This window comes from Periplaneta americana, chromosome 4, assembly GCF_040183065.1.
Source record: "Periplaneta americana isolate PAMFEO1 chromosome 4, P.americana_PAMFEO1_priV1, whole genome shotgun sequence".
Taxonomy (NCBI): Eukaryota; Metazoa; Arthropoda; class Insecta; order Blattodea; family Blattidae; genus Periplaneta; species Periplaneta americana.
Genome location: NC_091120.1, coordinates 138,408,180 through 138,429,566, shown reverse-complemented (window position 1 = coordinate 138,429,566; position 21,387 = coordinate 138,408,180). Strand labels below are relative to the sequence as shown.

The following is a 21,387-nucleotide window of genomic DNA, read 5'->3' as shown; positions in this document are numbered from 1 at the left end:
TTATTTTTTCCCTTAGATTTTATTTTCATCGATTGGGTTTTACGTGGTAACCTGTCGACTGTGAAATATAACATCTTGAGAAAAACTAAAACAAGAATATAATGTATGATTTTAAAATTTAAATTTTATATCGGGTAATATTGTAGTAGCCCTACATATTAAAGAATTTTGTTTATGAGTGAAACTTAGTGGATGAAGCGTTAGCACGTAGAGCTGAAAGCCCGGGTTCGAGTCCCGGTGCCGGAGAGAATTTTTCTCCGTTCTACCCATTCTTCAACATGTGGTAATGCAGAATTCCTGCACGGATATATCATGTGCACTTCGGTACATCATAGAAACACTAAGTTTGAGAATATGGAATTACCGTGTGGGACAAAGTAACGACTTTACTGCTTTCATATTTCTCTTTTGTTCCTTTCTTTGTCGATAGTTTGTGTAATCGTAAATTAATGATAAAATAAATCTCATGTTAAAAACATTGTATCTCTCGGTAGAGTAGTTCTATTTTATTTTTGTCATTGAGTTCGAACATGTAAACATCGGATACAATGAGTCATATATCGATTACGAAATGTAAATACAGTAGTGTTATTTGCTTTGTGTGAAGTTAATTTTCTGTTACACTTCAGTTGAGGCAGATGCGGTTTTGTGCAATGCATGATACGAGATTTTTGGTTTGGTTACAGGACAATGGAACGAGCAGCTATCGTTGCGAATGTCCGAAAGGCTGGCACGGCCCCCATTGCGAGACCTCCGCGCAGACCTGCGAGGATCAGCCTTGCAGACACGGCGGCACATGCAGCGACACTGCCCAGGGCTACACTTGCAAGTGCCCTCCAGGCTTCAACGGCACGGACTGCGAACACCAGATTGACGAGTGTGCGCCATCGCCTTGCAAGAACAACGCGAGTTGCGTGGACCGCATCAACGGCTTCGAGTGCATCTGCCCCACCGGATTCATCGGAGACCGCTGCGAGACCAACGTGGATGACTGTCAGGGCAACCCGTGTCTGAACGGGGGAACCTGCGTCGACATGGTTAACCAGTTCCGTTGCCAGTGCGTGCCCGGCTACGTGGGACCCCTGTGCCAGAGCAAAGTGGACTACTGCCAGACAAAACCCTGTGCAAATGGCGGAGAATGCACGTATCTGCTCAACGACTACAAATGCACTTGTAGACCAGGATTTACCGGGAAGGACTGCAGCATCGATGTTGACGAATGCAGTTCTTCGCCGTGCAAAAATGGAGGGACTTGCTCCAATAGAGTGAACAGTTTCCAGTGCCAGTGTCCTCAGGGATATCACGGAAAGACCTGCAGCGACGAAGCCACAGTTGTGGTGCCTAACCAAGACGCCTCGAGTGCCGGCGCGTACCTCGCCACGCCTGGGAATATATCGAGACACGTCCTGGAGCAGTCGGATGACGACGCAGGCTTGTCGACCGAACAAGTGGTCGTCATAGCGACACTGTCGACGATAGTGCCCATCGTGGTGTTGGTGGCGGCAGTTGTGGTTATGTGCATGAAGAGGAAAAGGAAAAGGGAGCAGCAGAGGGCGGACGAGGAGGCTAGAATGCAAAACGAGAGAAACGCAGTTCATAGTAGTATGGCGAAGAGAGGAGGCAGTGGTACAGTGGGTGGAGACACGCATATGATAAAGAACACGTGGGGAAAGTGTATTAACAATGTACTGGCGGCAGGGGATGACGGGGGCGGTGGTGGCGGTGGTGGAAGTGTTGCCAACATTGTGAGTGTTAGTGGGGATCTCAGTAATGCTAGTGACTTGTGTTACCCCAAGCAACAGCAACAGTCACAACAAGTTTTGGACAATAGTGGCCCCGTATACACGCTACAGCGAACGAGGTCGCATAAACAATTGAACACTGACGTCCACCGCGGCAGCCAGTCGAACAGGACATCGACTGCGCTGCTAGCCAGTAAGCTGGACAAAGATTTTGATAATCTGTGTCCGAGCAATACGCAGCAACAGCAGAGGACGCCGTCGTCCAACGCTGCGGACAAGAGGATATCCGTCCTGTCCGTGGATTCGTCACTCTGCAATGCGAGGTGAGTTAGAGTTCAGTTGATTTTCGCTTGCAAACCACATTTTGGCTGTCTTAATGCAAACGTGAAGGAGTGTAACTCAAGACATTTTGCTGTAATATATAAATCTTATTTTAAACTGAGTGTATAACATATTTTGTAGTTTTTTAAGTAGTAACGTCTGTTTCTTTCATTTTAAAGTTAGTGGAACAGTAGTCTTTCCAAACTACATCAATTTATTAAAGAGACCTTCTGATAACAGATTGACATAATGGAACAATGGTGAAATGAATGAGGCAGGAAAACATCTCTCACGGTATATCCACCTACTAGAAATCTCCCATTGTTTAGACGCCCTTTTTCATATATGTTAAAATAGTTATATCATCGAAACAAGGGAAGTGTATGGCTCCATTTTCAAGCTGTAGATGCCAGAACTATAGCCAGACTCTTAACGACCTTCCAAACATATGTTGAGGATATCACGTGACGATTCGGAACTAATTGAAAGTTTCGTCATCAGGTTATAATTAACCAAGACCTAAAGGAACTGTTGTTTCCATTATGCCTTTCTAGCTTTTTTTTTTTTTTTTTTTTTTTTTTTTTTTAAGCTAGTCATTCATAACAGACCGAAAAGAACGGGCGACACTTCAGTATTGATGAAAACTGCAGCTAACGGGTGTACGCCTGAAAACAGGTTTCGGTTAGTACGCCGCCGTTCGAAAAGTGACATGGCCAAGTAACAGCCCACCTATCGGTGATCCACCACGTTATCTTTCGGCAATAAATCTCTCGACTTAAAAATGACAGATGTAATTTATTGGCCAGCTTATAGGAACTGTAGACCATCCTCTCTAATTCACTCTGCGTTTTTTTTTTTTTTTAATATTTGTATAGACACGCTGAATTTCACCTTTATCTATAGATGCAAATCCTAGGGACATGGTCCGTTTCATTCAAATGATTGACTGTTGTTCTGTAAGGCCTTAGTTTTAATAATTTCGTCGCTTTTCAAGCTGACATTTTATTGTTGAGCTAACTTTCTAAACGATTTCATGGAAGATTGTTCTAGCTTATAGCTTATGTTATCGAGTTTTTCTTCAGTTAGAATGCGATTCGTGTGTGTTCTTATGTTAGTTAAAAATTATCCAATTCTCCCATTTTTTTTTTTTCACTGAATTGTAGACTTTTTAATCACATTGTTCCTAAACTTTAGAACATCTCCGTACTACGACACTTCTTATACTATTTCTACATAATATGCGCATAATAAATGAAGATTCGCTGTTTCAATGTGTACTTCATTGCCACGAACTAAACCGAACAACACTGAATGGAAGTCAGCTGTATATTAATGCTCTAACCGTGACGTGTGGAGCAACACGAAACCTTCCTACGCTCGATATAGGAGAACTATTCCTCGGCAGTCGCTTTCGATCCATAGCTGCAAAATGGCGATGGTATTTACCTAACCTAACTTGTTTTCTGACGCTCCGTCGTTTCGAAACGTCACGAGCTATTAAGTCTTAATAGGTACTTAAGATAAATTAAAAAATTGTTGTTGTGAGGCTCATATTACAGTATATGCAAGAATATTAACATAATCTGCACGCTAAATGTGACTAAGGAATTTGTTTGACTCAAAGGTGCTTCTGTTTGTGTGTTGCAGTGATCCTACATTAGTCAAACGATGTGTGGACAAAGACAGTAACAGCATTCTGTCGGCAGCGGCTGGCTCTGGGCCGACAAGCAGCGTGTTTGTGATAGATGAACATTTTCACCACCAAGAGGGACTCCTCGCCACCGAAGTGTGATGTCGGACTGTGTGAATGAGTGTGATTGTATGTGTGTGTGTGTGTGCAACTCCGAGTGACTGGTGACGATCGCGCCTCCTCTACCCCTGCCGCGCACCCCTTCGTAGAACCTCTCAACGCCCCAAGACTGAACGTGTGTACGCACCGCTCGCCAAGTAAATGACTGAACGTGCACAACAAATACATTAAAAATACAAGGGTTGTTGGAGGACGGTGGTGTGCGGAACGAAGAAAAGAAGAAAAAAAGCAAAAAACAAAAAAACAAAGAAGCACCTGTACATTTATTTATTTTTATTGATAACTCCTGTCTGGAATATGTGCTTTTCAGTGTCTTGTTCCTGTTACTCAGTAAATGACTCATCTCAGATTCATGGTAAAAGAATTAAAAAATTGAGATGTGCTGCCACGTAGGATGATCGTTGTTAATTGTAGACAGATTTAAAAGAGTAAAAAAAAAAGCGCAGAAATAAATAATTCTAATGAACTGTTGGGCATACAGAAATGACAATTTTGCTAATAGATGCCTCCTAAGTAATAAAAAAAAATCACAAATCTCACTTGTACCGTATGTTTAGGTATATTTTAAACCGTAAGCAATAGTTTCAGAACTGAAAAAAAAAAAGTAATAACAATAATTTATAAAAATAAACCGGAAGAATCCGTAAGTCTATCCAAATGGTGAATTTAATAATGTTAAATAATATCTGATTAATATTTGTGTGCGCGTGGTTGTACGTACGTAATTTTGTGATCTATTCGAAATGAAACTAAGTCAGAATGTAATCTAAATACTGGACAAGATGGTTTTTTGATGCAGTGTTTTTTGTCGGTATTCCAGTTTCGTAAATGACTGATGACTGAAATAAAAAAAAAAAAAGAAATATATATATAATATATATAAATGAAAGGCAATTTTTGTGAATGAGGGGGCTCTGTGTTTTTATATGGATTAGATATGAAGTGTTTGCCATGATAGATTTTGTGAAAGGGGGTACAAAAATGTTCGGATTAAACAACTGTTTGTTTACTATTTTTTTGAACAACGTTATCATGTTCCTGTTGTTATGAAAGCTAAGTCATTTTTCCAGGTTTTGGAGTAGTGGCAAGTAGTTTGTTGTTGAAGGAACCCCCCTCTGTCTTTCTCAGAGGGGGACCTGCGTTCTTTTGATGCGCACAGAACCACTTGTTACACTTCAAATAATTCTACTTGTTGTAATTTGTACTTACTGTTTTTTTTTTCCTCGGACGAGTTAAAAATTGTAAAGACTTTAAAACATGTCAAATGACTTTTTTTTGTAAAATAATGTATATTTATAGTTAAAAGTGTAATATGTACATAGCATAAAAGAATGAACTGTCATTATGATTGTTCGACTTCAGTAATAAAATGTCATTGTTTGGCTATTTTTTCAAGTATTCTGATATTGTTCCTCGTACTCAAGATTTTCAACTCTTGTCTGTTGTGTTGTTAAAATTCGGCACGTTAATAGTAAAAATGAATTCTTCTCAGCGACTTGAAATTGCTGTTTCCTTTTACTTCTCGTTGGATTAATATTTATTTATATTTCTTCATAAAACACAACATCCCTCATTTTCATGCCTGTACTCTTAACATTAAAAGTAATATATTTTATGAGTCCTTAGGAGGAAAATATTTTCTTCATAAGTTATTAGAACAAGAAAATATTTCCCTTTTACGGAGACAAGACGTAGAAGGAAGAAAAGGCATTGCACACAAAATTAACAAATTGTAACTTCAGTGATAAAAGAAATAGTAAAAATTTGGAGAAAATAATTTGAGAAAATAAACAAAATGTATTTAGAAAAATTATGTTCTTTCTTCTTAAATTTGGTATTGTTTAGATTAATTTCTATTATTTTCTTGCTTTGCCTGGTTCCAATTTAAATATCTACCTATCCATTTACCTTACCAAATCCTGAAATCCGATATTTAATATAGATGCTATTATATGAAGATTAAAAGTGAGAGGGATATGATATTTTAAAACGAAAAATGCCTATAAAATCCCAAGATGTAGGGAAAGTAGCATTGTTGATAAATAATAGACTACGATTCGTATAAAAATTAAATAATGATGTTTTCAGAAATACTTTCTTAATATTTTTAACTAGACCTACAAAATAATTGGATGATGATAGATTTTATCAAAATATTCGTTGAAAATTCTGTATATCATATGGGTGAGAGTTTTAGCACAACTAGATAATCTAGCGTCGTTGAATAACCTATTAATGCACGTAAATTAAATATACCTAAAATTTAAGTCGCCTTTTTTATAACGGAAGTAGGAATTCAATCTGCAAGTTTCATAAAAATGAAATTGAGTCCCTTTTATCTATATTTTCTCTTCTCAACAGAAATTATTTCCTATAGTTGACAAATTATGTAGTTACTCGGCAATGTATGCGATGGAGAGGGAAAGGAACTGGCCGTCCAATCCCATTATCTCTTGGCCCAGTTGCCTCATAAGTGGTGCCTTGTTGGTATCACTTATGAGGTTCAGACCTGTCTTCGGACAGTTAAGTAAACATCAGCTTATAAACTAGATTTATTTAAAAATTACGAAGAATAAAAAGAAAAAAATAATTAAAAGCTGTATCCTGAAACAGTTATTTTCTTTCATCTCCTTGAATTAAATAATTACATATTCATTGCATCTTAGGTCTTTGAAGAAAAGGAAAACTATACCATATTCTGAATTGCCAAGAAATAAATTATTCTATCTACATTTACATATTACTCATGGGTACTTAATTTGACGGAAAAGATTCTTGTCTTTAACCATTTAATTCAAAAGCTGCTTATGACGAGATAATAACCACCCTTTCATAAAAGATTTGGAGATAAACATCGAATCAAAATGGTCCTCCGGCTTCCAGACAACAAGAAGAGTGACGACATCAGATCTGCGGAAGTGCGTAATTTCAATTGTTCAAGAGAAGAAGAACCGGTTTTCACAGAACCTCAACACATGCTACTGGTGGACGCAAGAAGGTGGCTTAAAAAAAAAAGAGTTGAACTTTCAATAGAAGTATATAATTGGCACTAAGACATATTTTTAAGTCAGTGTCTTCCTCTCTCTCTCTGTCACGCACGCACACACACACACACACACACACACACACACACACACACTACTGAAAATAATTTAGAAACCCTTGGCTCAAATATTATAATGTAACCAATTTTATTTGTAATTTGATCTTTATTTAGCTGAAAGCCTACACAAGAACATAAAACGATTTATTTTCCGAAAGCAAACAGACATTCACTTCAAATTGATTCGAATTTATAATCGTAATGTGGTTTGAGATATCATATTTGTTTCGTTTACACATTGATTTGATATTTTCATCTCGTCAAGAATGATGCTCTTGCATCTTTCATGAGGTTGGTGCGCCACTGCTTTGAATGAAATGTGATTATCACTCATTCGAAAGATGTAGGGTAAGGTTGATTAATTCCATGAAATATTTAATAAAGTCTATATTTATGCCAAAATTGTAATAAATATTTTCAAATAACACCTTAAATGACGTTATTTGGACGTTTAGCTACAGTTTTTACAACATTGTGTCAACAGCTTCACAAGTTTGGTATATAATATATGATTCTTTATAGTTATACAGTGGCTCCTAAATCCGTGACAGGGATCCAAATTCCGTGATAGTGGTTTCTTAATTCCGTGACACTAAAATAATTATCATTAACTGCTCAGAAAACAAACGTGGATTTGGAAAAACACATTAAAGTCATGGTATATTGTTTTAATATGGATTAAGCAAGAAATTACAACATAGAAAAAGGACCTAAGGGACAAATTTAATAGAAAATACTTCTGTAACTACAGGAATACATATTACATATTAATATATTATAAACAAGATAAACTGAAAGTTAAATTCAATACAAAATTAAATTTGGATAAATTGAATTATAACACAGTTATTTATCATTATTTATATTCCTAACAACAGCAGTAATTAAGTTAAATATGCCCTATTATTTTATTATAATTATAATTGATGTTTTCTACAACTTATTTCTATTATTATTTCCACGTACTGTTTTCTTTCATAGACATTAATTTTCACAATTTAGCGTTGGCATCATTGTTCGAGTGAGCCAGGAAGGAGAAATATGAAAATAAATCCGAAAATGGGAAAGCTCCTGTAGCATTGTTATTGTCTCATAATGTTTAAATAATCATACACATTGATTCAGCTGACTATAATCTACAGTAATATATCATTTTTATAATGCTATATTAATTCTTACCTCAAATATAAAATGTTTCTTCATGAGAGAAAGAAAAACTTACTGGTCAGCCACCTTTCACTGAACAAAAGCTTCTGCAGTCGACTGTTACTATTCAAAAGGCGGGTAGTCAATAGAATTGAAAAGAAGATATCTCCTGGCATCTGTTAGGTATTTCAAAAACTTAAAAGTCAGAGACCACAACTCCATGGGAGTGAATTGAAATTTTATCACGGGATTAGGGGTATCACGGAATTAGGCACCTTTACCCTACTATTACCAAGTATTCTCGTAGATACGGAGTCCATTAAATCTGAGATGGTTGCAGAGAATTCGATTTCACTGATAATCAAATAGGATAATTATATTACAATAGTCTCCTAAACAGCAGCACTTCTGATTTTTTTCAGCTTTTACTTTGTCTTTCAGTTCTGCCGTAAAGTTTGAATGATGCAGGTTGACAGAGAGACAGCCACGTATATAAAAACATTAAATTTAATACAGAATATAAAACAATATAAGCCATCGTCGTAGATCAGGCGGTAGCGCGCCTGCTGATCCCTAACTGCACTGCAATCGACTTCTACTTGTGCCGATCACCTGTTTGTATTCTTTTTCGAGGTTTTTCCAACAGTAAGACGAATGTCAGGTAATCCCATGGCTAATATTCTTATTTCGCCAAATAAAATCTTGCTTTCACCAATTTTATCGATGAAAAGTAACGTAGTACTTGATACAGCGTCGTTAAATGGACTAAAATAAAACTATACAGAACAAAGTGGTTGGATCATTTTAATAGAACGGAAGATAATTGACACTAAAGTAAATAATTTTAATTTTTGAGACCATAGGTAAAATATCAATTGTCAGAAAAAATTACTTTACTTAGTCGATTGGCTAAGTTTCATATGAAAATATTTATTTATCTAAAAAAATCTGCAAACATTTAAAACAATATTACCACTGTTCTTACTACAGCCCTACAACTACACGACTATACTATTAAAGTATTGCTACTAATATAGCATATCACTGCACTGCAACAGTATTTCTAGTGCTACTACACTGTTATACTATAGAACTACTACAGCACTATTACGACAGTGGGGACCTACTACTATTACTACAGTGCTACTACAACTATTTCCACAGTACTATTATTGCACTGCTTTAATACTACAATGTTACTACAGTACCACTAATATTATTACAGTGCTACAATTTTACAGTACTACACTACTATAGTAGCCTACTACTGCTATTACCACTACTACTGCAGTACTAATACAGTGATACTATATTTTTACTACAGTACCATTGCAGTACTATTATTACAGTGCTACAATTTTACAGTACTACACTACTATAGTAGCCTACTACTGCTATTACCACTACTACTGCAGTACTAATACAGTGATACTATATTTTTACTGTAGTACCACTAATATTATTATAGTGCTACAGTTTTACAGTACTACACTACTATAGTAGCCTACTACTGCTATTACCACTACTACTGTAGTACTAATACAGTGATACTATATTTTTACTACAGTACCACTAATATTATTACAGTGCTACAGTTTTACAGTACTACACTACTATAGTAGCCTACTACTGCTATTACCACTACTACTGTAGTACTAATACAGTGATACTATATTTTTACTACAGTACCGCTAATATTATTATAGTGCTACAATTTTACAGTACTACACTACTATAGTAGCCTACTACTGCTATTACCACTACTACTGCAGTACTAATACAGTGATACTATATTTTTACTACAGTACCGCTAATATTATTATAGTGCTACAATTTTACAGTACTACACTACTATAGTAGCCTACTACTGCTATTACCACTACTACTGCAGTACTAATACAGTGATACTATATTTTTACTACAGTACCACTAATATTATTATAGTGCTACAATTTTACAGTACTACACTACTATAGTAGCCTACTACTGCTATTACCACTACTACTGCAGTACTAATACAGTGATACTATATTTTTACTACAGTACCGCTAATATTATTATAGTGCTACAATTTTACAGTACTACACTACTATAGTAGCCTACTACTGCTATTACCACTACTACTGCAGTACTAATACAGTGATACTATATTTTTACTACAGTACTACTATTACAATTGAACTGTTACTACTACTACTATTACTGCAGTACTATTACACTACTACTATTACCATGGTAGTACTACATTACTATCATAGATCTACTACTACTACTACTACTACTACTACAATGATACTATATTTTTACTACAGTACTACTATTACAATTGAACTATTACTACTACCACTACTACTATTACTGAAGATCTATTACACTATTTCTACTATTACGACAGCAGTACTACACTACTATAGTAGACCTACTACTACTACTACTACTACTACTACCACCACCACCACCACCACCACTACTACTATAGAACTAATACAGTGATACTATATTTTTACTACAGTACTACTATTACAACTGAACTGTTACTACTACAATTACTATTACTGGAGTACACTACACATCAGTATATTACTATTATTATTCCAGTACTACACTACTAGAGCAGTATTATTATTACTACATTACTACTACAGTTATTCTACACTTTCAATACAGTACTACTGCCGCTATTACTACTACTGTTATTAACACAGTATTATACACTACTGATATACTAATGGAGTCACTACACTTTTACTACAATACTACTACTATATTACTACTACTACTACTGGTACTACTAATACTTTTACAAGAAAATTATTATTATTATTTCAATACTACACTAAATTAGTACTATTATTACTACGGTACTACTACAGTGATTCTACACTTTTACTACAGTAGTACTGCCACCACTATGACTACAATACTACACTATCGCTACTACTACTAATACTACTGCCATTAACATAGTACTACTACACTATTGTAATAATAATAGAGTTTCTTTACTTTTACTACAGTGCTGCTATTACTGCTACTGCACTACTACTATACTTTTACCAGAATATTACACTACTATTAACACTACGCCACTACTATTACAGTAATACTACACTTTTACTACAGTATTGAAACTTACTGCAGTACTATTCTACTCAGTACTACTGCTGTTAATGGAGTCTACTATCATTAGTACGGTACTAATAATACAGTAATAGTGCTACTACACTATTACTAAGGTAGTACTACCGTTACTTACAGTACTGCACTACAGTACTACATTTACATATTTCAGTAGATCACTATTATTACGCTACCACTACAATAGTGCAACTACACTTTTGGTACCATATTATTACTATTACTGCAGTATTATTATTACTTTATTATTATCATTAATACAATACTACTATTATTAGTTATATCTTCAGCGACGCTTTTTATTGTAGAGAATAACGATATTCGAGATTCAACGTGCGCTAGAAAGTGTCTTTAAATTTTTCCAGGAGCTCTCTATCAGCGATAAGATGCTTTTATGTGCGGAAAATAAACGGTAAAAGCCTTTCATCTTTATTTCCCTCCGCGAGGAAGCCAATCTAAATAATTTACTGCCTTGAAAATTCGTCGTCCTCGGCAGAGTTTGAACCTGCGAAACTTAGATCAGATAACCGCTTGACCACCGAAGACAACTCAGATTATTATACCACAAGATATGCACAAAAAATATTTAGTCTTGATGCAAGCAATTAGGTTTCGCAAATGTTCATACGTCTTGGAATATGTTGTTTTTTTCATAATCTAAATTGTATCATACAATACACATTCATTGCCATAATATTCATTACGATCATAGTTATCACATTATCATCATTACTATTTCCAGTATCCGACCCTTTCAAATACATTGCGTCTAAAACTATTCCAGGCATCTTTACATTGTGCATTCAACTTTCTGTCTCTGAGATATTGTCAATAATGTTATTAATTATTTTGTTTCGTATTTAGTCTTTATACTTGGTTTATCCTTTACTTTCTGTGATAACCTACTTTTTCGTTTCAAATAAATATTTTAATCTGGTTTCCTATGCATTTATTTTCTGCTATGCCTTGTAATTTCCAATATGAATATGGGAAAATAACAACTTGTCTCTGTGTGTTGCCTGTAATCTACGTTTAGGTCTATAATTTCCTTTCTTCCCCTCGCATCTTGATGAAGGTTTTTTCCATATTCAGAAGCTATTACGAGCACCTCTATAACTTACTAATGCATACATTGTATTATATAATCTTTAATACAAATTCTATAAACAGCAACACAGTATGTTTTGGAATTTTTGAGGATATAAGACTTATATGAAGCGTAGTCTATGATATTGTACAAAGCCCAGAATATGAATCATAAATACAAAACCTCACAATCAACGCTTCGTCCAGTTTTAGCCGGAGTACCACAAGGACCTATACTGTCATCACTTCTCTTCAATATCTTCACATATGACATTCCATGTTTACAACCGTCACACATAGCTATGTATGCTGACGATACAGTTCTCTTTTATTCTCATAGTAACCTAAATACTGCAATCAGCACTCTTCAGACATCCTTACAGGAGCTGTCTAAATGGTTCTCTGACTGGAGATTACTACTCAACATTACCAAGACAGAACCTAAAATCTTCTCTTTAAGGCCTATTCATAATCCATCTCCTTTGGTTCTTCTAAATGAACAAGTTACATGGCTCTCTAGTCAAGAAGCTGTCAAATATTTGGGAATATTATTAGACACGAAACTTACATGGAATGCCCATATAACTCGCATTGTTACACTAACCTCTTCTAGAATTCGAAAATTATACCCTTTGGTTAATAGACGTTCACAAATTGGATTGGATTGTTCAATGCTACTCTACACCTCGCTTGTACGACCTCTTTTAACTTATGCAGCGCCAGTGTGGGGGACATCAAATAAGACACACATGCATCGCCTGCAAGTTCTCCAGAACAAGTTCCTGCGTACTGCAACAAATGCCCCCTGGTTTGTAAGAAATCAACAGCTGCATCAAGAATTGGGAATTCTTCCACTAGAACAGTACATCCATTCAATGTCAAAATCTTTCTTCAACAAACTTCCTGGTGTTCCTGGAGCTGTGACATATAACATTGGAGCAAGATCTTGTCAGCCATCTCGACTTAAAAGGAAACTCCCTCAAGACATCCTTCTTAGTGATACTGACGACTCTTCATAAATTTAACACAGAAAATCATCATATTTTTGTTCACATAATTCACAGAAATGTTTAATTAATTAATTTAAATTAATTAGAGGAGCCTTTAGAGCCAACCTCAACATGATATTCTGCATGTGATATTCCATCATTTAACAGTGGTCTGTATAGCAAGTTTGCTGGTCGACCAATATTAAACATTAAAAAAAAGAACCTCACAGTTAAACATCGTGTCATTGGACAAATATGCTGCCATCTAGCGACTGAAGAAGATGTCACGTTATAACCCTGATGGAATTGCATAGAGTAATAGCTTGCAGCAGTACTTCCATCTATCGGTCGTTACTAAAAATATTTATTTCCTATATGTTGTCAGTTCATAACATGGTAATGGCCAATCTGATATAGCTTATGTGTGAATAGGGGTTTTCTCCAGCCATAAGGCGAATGTGAGGTAATCTATGCGAATCCTCGACATCATCTCTCCAAATGCCATTTCGCTGTCATCAATTCCATCGACGCTAAATAATCCAGTAGTTGATAGAGCGTCGTTAAATAAACAGGTAAAAACAGTTCAGATAACTGAATGTTTAACAGTAGCCTAATTTGTCCTTCGTAGACGTCTCCATTAATATAATATTAGCGTTTATTTTAGTCAATATACTTGTAATTGTGTTTGTTTGCAGATATTCTTATGTAGTAGCATGACTGATAGGTGCAAAGCTTTGCAAGTAAGGAATCTTGCGATAGGTGTACATACTTTACATGCACATTCATCTCAATCACAATATGATTAAAAAAAGAATGACGGTATAGTCCGGGTCAGCTTACTTCATACCCTAAGGGTGAAACCTAACTATTTTTCCCCCATTACTACATATGCTAGTGGATTGTGGTGATTTTATAGTTTGCAGGTTGAATTTTCTTTTCCCAACTTCGTTTCGAATTTGGATACTGACAAATACTACAAATGGTAGTGATTTGTAACTGGTATGTTGGCAGCTGAGACAAATTCGAGAATTACTGGAGTTCCATGAAATTAAAATTGTACTAAATCTCTGAGCCGGTTACTGGAAGCTAGTGAAATTTGAATATACTAATAATTAATTAATATCAGTATTAATATTAATACATAATAATTATTTTATGAGTTGCGTTGTGGTTATAATTCAAGACTATAGTCAGGTAAGTTTTCGGAGTTAGTACTAATAATTTCATGTGGTCAAACAAAATACATTTTTAGGTTAGGTCTCGTGAGATTGTTTAGTCAAACCAATGAATTTCGTATTGCCAGACAAAATACTTAACATGTTGGTCCCTTTCCCGTATAGTTTGATGCGAAAATATGTTACAAATTATTGAATTATTTAGAATAACCTTCCAACATAAAGTACGTTAAGTAAATAGGTCATTTAGTACGTAGGGTCGTGTGATATCTGGTAACAGTTGGCAACACTGACAAGACGGCAATAGTTGTTGTTTAGGAACTGTTCTTATGTGATCCTCACTATATTTGGCGTCATCATCGAGGTAAATAATATCACTAGAGAGAGGGCTAGATGTAACTTCCGGTACAGAAACTGCAACCGGAGTCAACTGTGGAGCCATATTGCTGGAAGTAGACTTTATATCCGTCCTAAGATTGACTTCCTTTAAGCGCTGAAAAGGACTTTTAGGAGTCCGAAACTCTCTTGACATTGGTAGAGCACCCAAAATAGGTAATAACTATTTCTCGTCAGACTACATAGAACTTTAAATGATGATGATGATGATGATGATTATTTAAAATTTAGTTTCTAGACACAAGTATTCTAATACGTAATATATAATTATATTTACCGTAATTTACATAAAGAAAACGCAAACGTTTTGAAAATGCAACTGAAGAAATGAATTATAGCGTGCAGTATTATACAATATAGGCCTATTATCAGTTAGATCTATTATAGTTCCCGAAACAGTAACTTGGTGCAGTGGAGCCACATATCAGTATTCGTGTTTGTAATTACAAACTCTTTGGTGTATACAGATAAATTGTAGTTCCATGAATAAGACATAGGAGCGCTAGTCATTCATGCTATAATATTATGTTTTAACCAACACTTTAACTAGGAGTGTTTCTGAAAGTACATAAATTGAGAGGGGTCATATTTACTTCCGGTAACAGAGTTAAGTTCGCCATTGGTTGTCAAATGAGTAATACTTTAAGTCGTCAATGATTCTTGAATTTTATTAAACGTATTAGTTTGCAATGTTGATGTAAAGAGCATGGTGTACAAGGAAATTATACCATTCGTGTATCAATTGTTACATAAATACGTTTCATATTCAGTTGTAGCATTATTTCATTAATATGGGTGCTCCATAAAGGAACAAATTAATTTATTCAGAAGGATGAGGCATAATAAGTGGAGTTGCGTAAAAAATGTGGACCAATACTACGAAACACACCGTGTTCTTCCCGACATATTAGACAGTTTCATCATATACGTTGGAGAAGACGGCAGTGGGTAAAGTGACAGAGACAGCAAGCATTTAGAAGACGAATCTGACTCTAACTTGGCACAACCTCTGAAACGTAGCGGTGAGTCAATATTTTTTTGTATTACTGTGCAAATATAATTTCGGTTGCTCTCAAAAAGGGGCGAGATTTCAAGTAGTTCTGCATTGTTTACAGAGATTGAGGACTGAATCCCTTATGGTAATATTCGTTTTTGCATAATAGTGTGTTTATTCGTCGTTACAGCAAACCAATATCCGTCGATAAGTCAGGTCTTCGCACGCCGCCCTATTTGCGTCATCTGTTCGCTTTGTTTATATTGCGCTATGTTTCGGTTATGGAAGGAATTTGTGTTTAAATTTATATATTTCATAAGATGTTTTCAAAATCCCTGGATGTGCTGACCCACATGGAGTTTGGATTGAGTTGCCTATACTTTCAACACAAATATAAAAATAGGAATAAAGGAGGCCCAAACGGCAAAGTCAAATATATAGCCTAGTGATTAACTTTAGTAATTGAGAGCGTTATTCTAAGGCAGTTATTAATAACATTGGATAGCAATGTTGTTAAGCAACATAAAGTAAATTGTATTATTTATATTAACAGAGCTCATTTAATCCAAAGAATGTTATAGTTGCCGAATTATTAGGTTTTCAGGAAACTTGTGAAAAATAACTTCAAAATAAAGTAACGCAAACAATGCCTTTCATTCAAGATATATACCTGTTCATAACTAAAGTAACCATACAATTAGGCAACTATATTTTAAAACAAATATTTGAAATGAAACAAAAAAAAGTTTCGTGCCTTTTGGTCTTAATGTATTCTTTTCGGTAGATTAAGTACAAAAATAGATTTACCCTGAACCAAAGAAAGAAATGCTTTCCCGCATAGTACAATATAATGGTGGTACCTTTGAGTTACGATGGTTCACACTGCAAATGGGTAAATACCAGGTGGCAGTGGTAACTAATTAAACTGAATAATGACAATTAATAATAAACATAATTAATAATAATAATAATAATAATAATAATAATAATAATAATAATAATAATAATAATAATTTAATTTCCTAGAAGACGAGCAAAATCCAACATGGCTGACGAAAACTACCAAAAACGTTCTGCCAACTATGAAGTTCAAATGCCACCAAACATAATAAAATCACTAACATTTAACTCTAAGTTGGTAATACTATATCCAACCAGGTGCCCGTCTTCTATGAAATTACATAATAATAATAATAATAATAATAATAATAATAATAATAATAATCATCCTAAATTAAATGAAGACGATGATTTCGTGTGAAAATGCTAGAGAAAATCATTGATTAGGTATATAAGAAACGAAGATATTTGGAAAGGTTTAGGGTAGTGTGCTACAATTTTGAGATTATTTTTAATTACTTAAGTGGTTTTATTCTCCCGTTTGTTGTGCTTAGCGGTTCGAAGATTCATCATATTTTCAACTACAATCTATTAATATTATTCTGGAAAATTGGCGGATAAGTGCTTATACATTGGTGGAATGGGATGAAAGAACCTGACTAACATCTGTTTGACAGCGACGTATAGAAACCTTGCAGCAAACGGCTGCCACTATTGGAAGTTGATTTTACTAAATTCAGAGTTACTAACCTAGATAGTTTTTTGAAATATTACAAATAACTGCTCTAGGGTTGTAATTAAAACTACTATTGATCCCCGAGCGGCTAGTCTGGAGGCAGACGTGCTACAACAGAGCCAACTCGGCTGGCACTTTTCAAATGTTATTGTAATGAAACTCAAAGTAAGCTTATTGGCATTAAAGCTAATCAGAGTGATTAAATTTCGTCTGTGAATTTATCTTACCACGCTACAACAGAACCACAATGGTAGGTCTATACTAGCACTCCAACCACAGCTCTATATCATCCATTACAAAATACAGGATTTTGGATTTACCAGAAAGCGTCTCTAACGTCACTTTTGTGTGAGAAATTTCTTGTCATGGATAACATAACGAATGATTAATTAACTTCTGTTTCTTTTCTCTTCTAAAACTTATTTTCTTATTTTTAGCCCACTTCCATTTTTTTCATAACTATTTCTTTTCTTCCTTTCTTACCTTATTCTTCTACATAATTTCGATATTCTATTTTTGTTTTAAAATGAAATTACTTTCACATTGAAGTGGCTTCGATCAAAGTTCCGGTGCTGTTTCTGTACTATTGTGTAGTACAGTAGTGCCTTTATCATTTGGTCCGAACGCTCCATTACAAATAACACGTAGTTTGAAAATACTAAATTGAATATTAAACAAAGTTTAATTTTAAGATAGACCTATTTATGATTAATGGGTAGGCTATATTAAATACCGTCCACATCTTCTAAAGCCCGTAAATTTGATAAGTAACCAGGCTATAGCGAAAATAGACATCATACCGAAAGAATACACTGCTATAGCCTAACAATACGTTCCAGCGAACTAAAAAATGCACAACCTGGACTTTCTGGATCAAAGCAAAAGAATACACCGCTATAACAATGCGTTTCAACGATCTATAAAATGTACTACCTGGTCTTTGTGAATCAAAGCAAAAGGATACATCGCTACACCGCTATACCGCTATACCGCTATAACAATACGTTCCAGCGATCTATAAAATGCACAACCTGGACTGTCTGGATCAAACCAAAAGAATACACCGCTATAACAATATGTTTCAGCGATCTATAAAATGGACAACCTGGAATTTCTAGATCAAACCAAAAGATTACACCGCTATAACAGTAGGCTCCAGCGAGCTATAAAATGCACAACCTGGACTTCGTAGGTCAAACCAAAGAATACACCGCTAGCCTATAACAATAGGTTCCAGCGATCTAGAAAATGCACAAACTGGACTTCCTGGATCAAAGCAAAAGAATACACCGCTATAACAATATAATCCAGCGATCTAGAAAATGTACAACTTGGATTTCCTGGATTAAAGCAAAAGAATACACCGCTATAACAATATAATCCAGCGATCTAGAAAATGCACAACCTGGACTTTCTGGATCAAAGCAAAAGAATACACCGCTATAACAATATAATCCAGCGACCTAGAAAATGTACAACTTGGATTTCCTGGATTAAACCAAAAGAATACACTGCTACAGCCTAACAATATGTTCCAGCGAACTAAAAAATGCAGAACTTGGACTTTCTGGATGAAACCAAAACAATATATTCCAGCGATCTACAAAATGGACAACCTGAAATTTCTAGATCAAAAACCAAAAGATTACATCGCTATAACAGTAGGTTCCAGCGATCTAGAAAATGCACAACCTGGACTTTGTGAATAAAACCAAAAGAATACACCGCTATAACAATAGGTTCCAGCGATCTAGAAAATGCACAACTTAGATTTTCTGGACGTCAATGAGAGAGTATCTAGATTACTTACACATAATAATGCCGTAACTGTTAAAACTCATACTAGACTGTTCACTTAATAATGCAAATATCCTCTACTAAATCACCAGTATTTCTAAACAGCAATTTGTGTGACGTCACTCATGCATCGGGCGGGTAGTACCTTCAGAGACGCTGTGTGGTAAATCACCAACTTCGCTGAATTACAAAATTAGGGCAAGCACAATTAACCTCGCGGCTGAGAGCTAAATAATATATATTTTTAAGTAACCGTATCACTAATTTCTTCACACAATCGACAGTAAGGATATCTTGGGTTTGTAATCTTTATAATTGCAGTCCCCATCCTTTTAGTAATTGCCAAGAAATCATGGAAGAATTTTAACGCCAGAAGTATATTTCTGTTCATTTCCCATAATTCAAACACAAAGGTAAAGTACAATTAATTCCAAGTATAATTACATAGGTCTATTTCTTTTGCGGTTTGGAACACAAATTTAAGACTGAAGTATCTTTAGGCAGAGGCAAGCGGAAACCTTTGCCCTATTTTGCAACTCCATAAGACAGTACTCTAAGTATTTGACTCCATTACGTATTACGGTTATGGAAGTTTCAGTTATTCAAGATTCATGCCTTACAAATTTAGAAAATAATCTACAGACTATAATCTATATCAAATTAAACACCAGTAGCGGCCGGTGATAGAAATCCTCGGTGAGGCCAGATGCAACTAGTTTAAGTGCCTCCGATAGGAAATGTTTATTTATGATATTAATTATTATTATTATGTTATTAATATCATTATTACTGTATTATTATTACTGTATTATTATTATTATTATTATTAGTCTATTATTATTGCCATTATTGAAAAATAATTTCACTCACAAAATAATACTGTTATGCTGTGAGTTTCAGTGATTGTTTCAGTGTGATGAAGCAACCCATATTATGTGTTGAAAATCCCCTTTCTTTCTTTTCTTTTTATTTTTTTCCCTTGACAGCAACAAACAAGGCCAACAGAGAAGTTTATTTTGCACCACATTACCACTTAACCATTTATGTTGCCTATATCAGAATGCAATAGAAAGTCGCGTTTTAAGATTAACTTATCTGTCAGAAAAATTGTCAGCGATGTCGTAGGTATTTCGATAGACTCTCTCTTTATTTAAAACTTCCTTTCTTTCAATATTATATCTTCTCGAAAAAGGACATTGTAACAATGAATTAACTACACCAGCATTATTTCTCGCATTTGTTTCGGTTTATATTTTCCCGAAATAACAACATTGGCCCAGATTCACTACTGTACTACGAAGTACAATAGTACAACACCCTCGCTTACGTCATAAACTTAGACATAAGAGGAGAGAATAGTGTGAGTCTTTGCCTGCCAAAGAGCTGGAATTTTTGTTATTTATGGTCTATTTAGGAAGACAAGTCACCATTGCTATTCCCACCACACTTTACCGTTGAGGCCGGTCCATGGATGTGATGAGTGAAAGCTGACCAGGCCACGAGGCCAGACGAATTGTGCTTCAGCTACAACGTTTTAAGCGCAAGCTCAAAGCCCGCGAAAATATAGGAAATGCAGAAACCAGACCCGGCACGAACGATCCTGGCCTCAGGAACAAATTTTACTGCAAAACAGATCTGTATACATCACAAGCCAGACCCGGCACGAGCGATCCTGGCATCAGGAGCAAAGTTTACTGCAAAACAGCTCTATATACATCACAAAGTTTTCAAATGCTTCTACAGCGATATATGCTTCATTCAAATAACTAATACATTATATAAAAACACAAAATTTGATTTCAATTAAGCCAAGTGACTGAGGCCCGGCCTCACTTGCCTCAGTCAATCAGCCGCCACTGTTAAACACCCATCTCCATTATACAGTATGTGGATAGCGTAAGATCCTCAAGAGTTTATTTCTGGTTTGATTGAAACAGTAGTTGCCTTATATGTACAGTAAGCTTATAATGTAATATAATTCTGGAGAAATTGTTGTGAAATATTATCTGCAGCTAATATTGTTTATTGTTTATTGTTAATAAAATAACATTGACAGAAATGCAATCTTAGTTCTTCCCTGAAGGAGTAAAAAACCAGATATGAAATTGGGTATG

The 21,387-nt window shown here is 35.2% G+C and overlaps 1 protein-coding gene across 1 annotated transcript in view; it reads left to right on the top strand.

Moving 5' to 3' along the window:
• The window catches only part of Delta (neurogenic locus protein delta), an 82,986-nt gene extending 77,715 nt beyond the window's left edge, over positions 1 to 5,271 (top strand). Inside the window, exons 7-8 of the mRNA XM_069824010.1 lie at positions 687 to 2,065; positions 3,711 to 5,271. Of these exons, the coding sequence (XP_069680111.1) occupies positions 687 to 2,065; positions 3,711 to 3,855 (1,524 nt within the window). The 3' untranslated portion in view covers positions 3,856 to 5,271. The remainder of the gene's footprint in view (positions 1 to 686; positions 2,066 to 3,710) is intronic.
• The last annotated feature ends 16,116 nt before the right edge of the window (positions 5,272 to 21,387 follow it).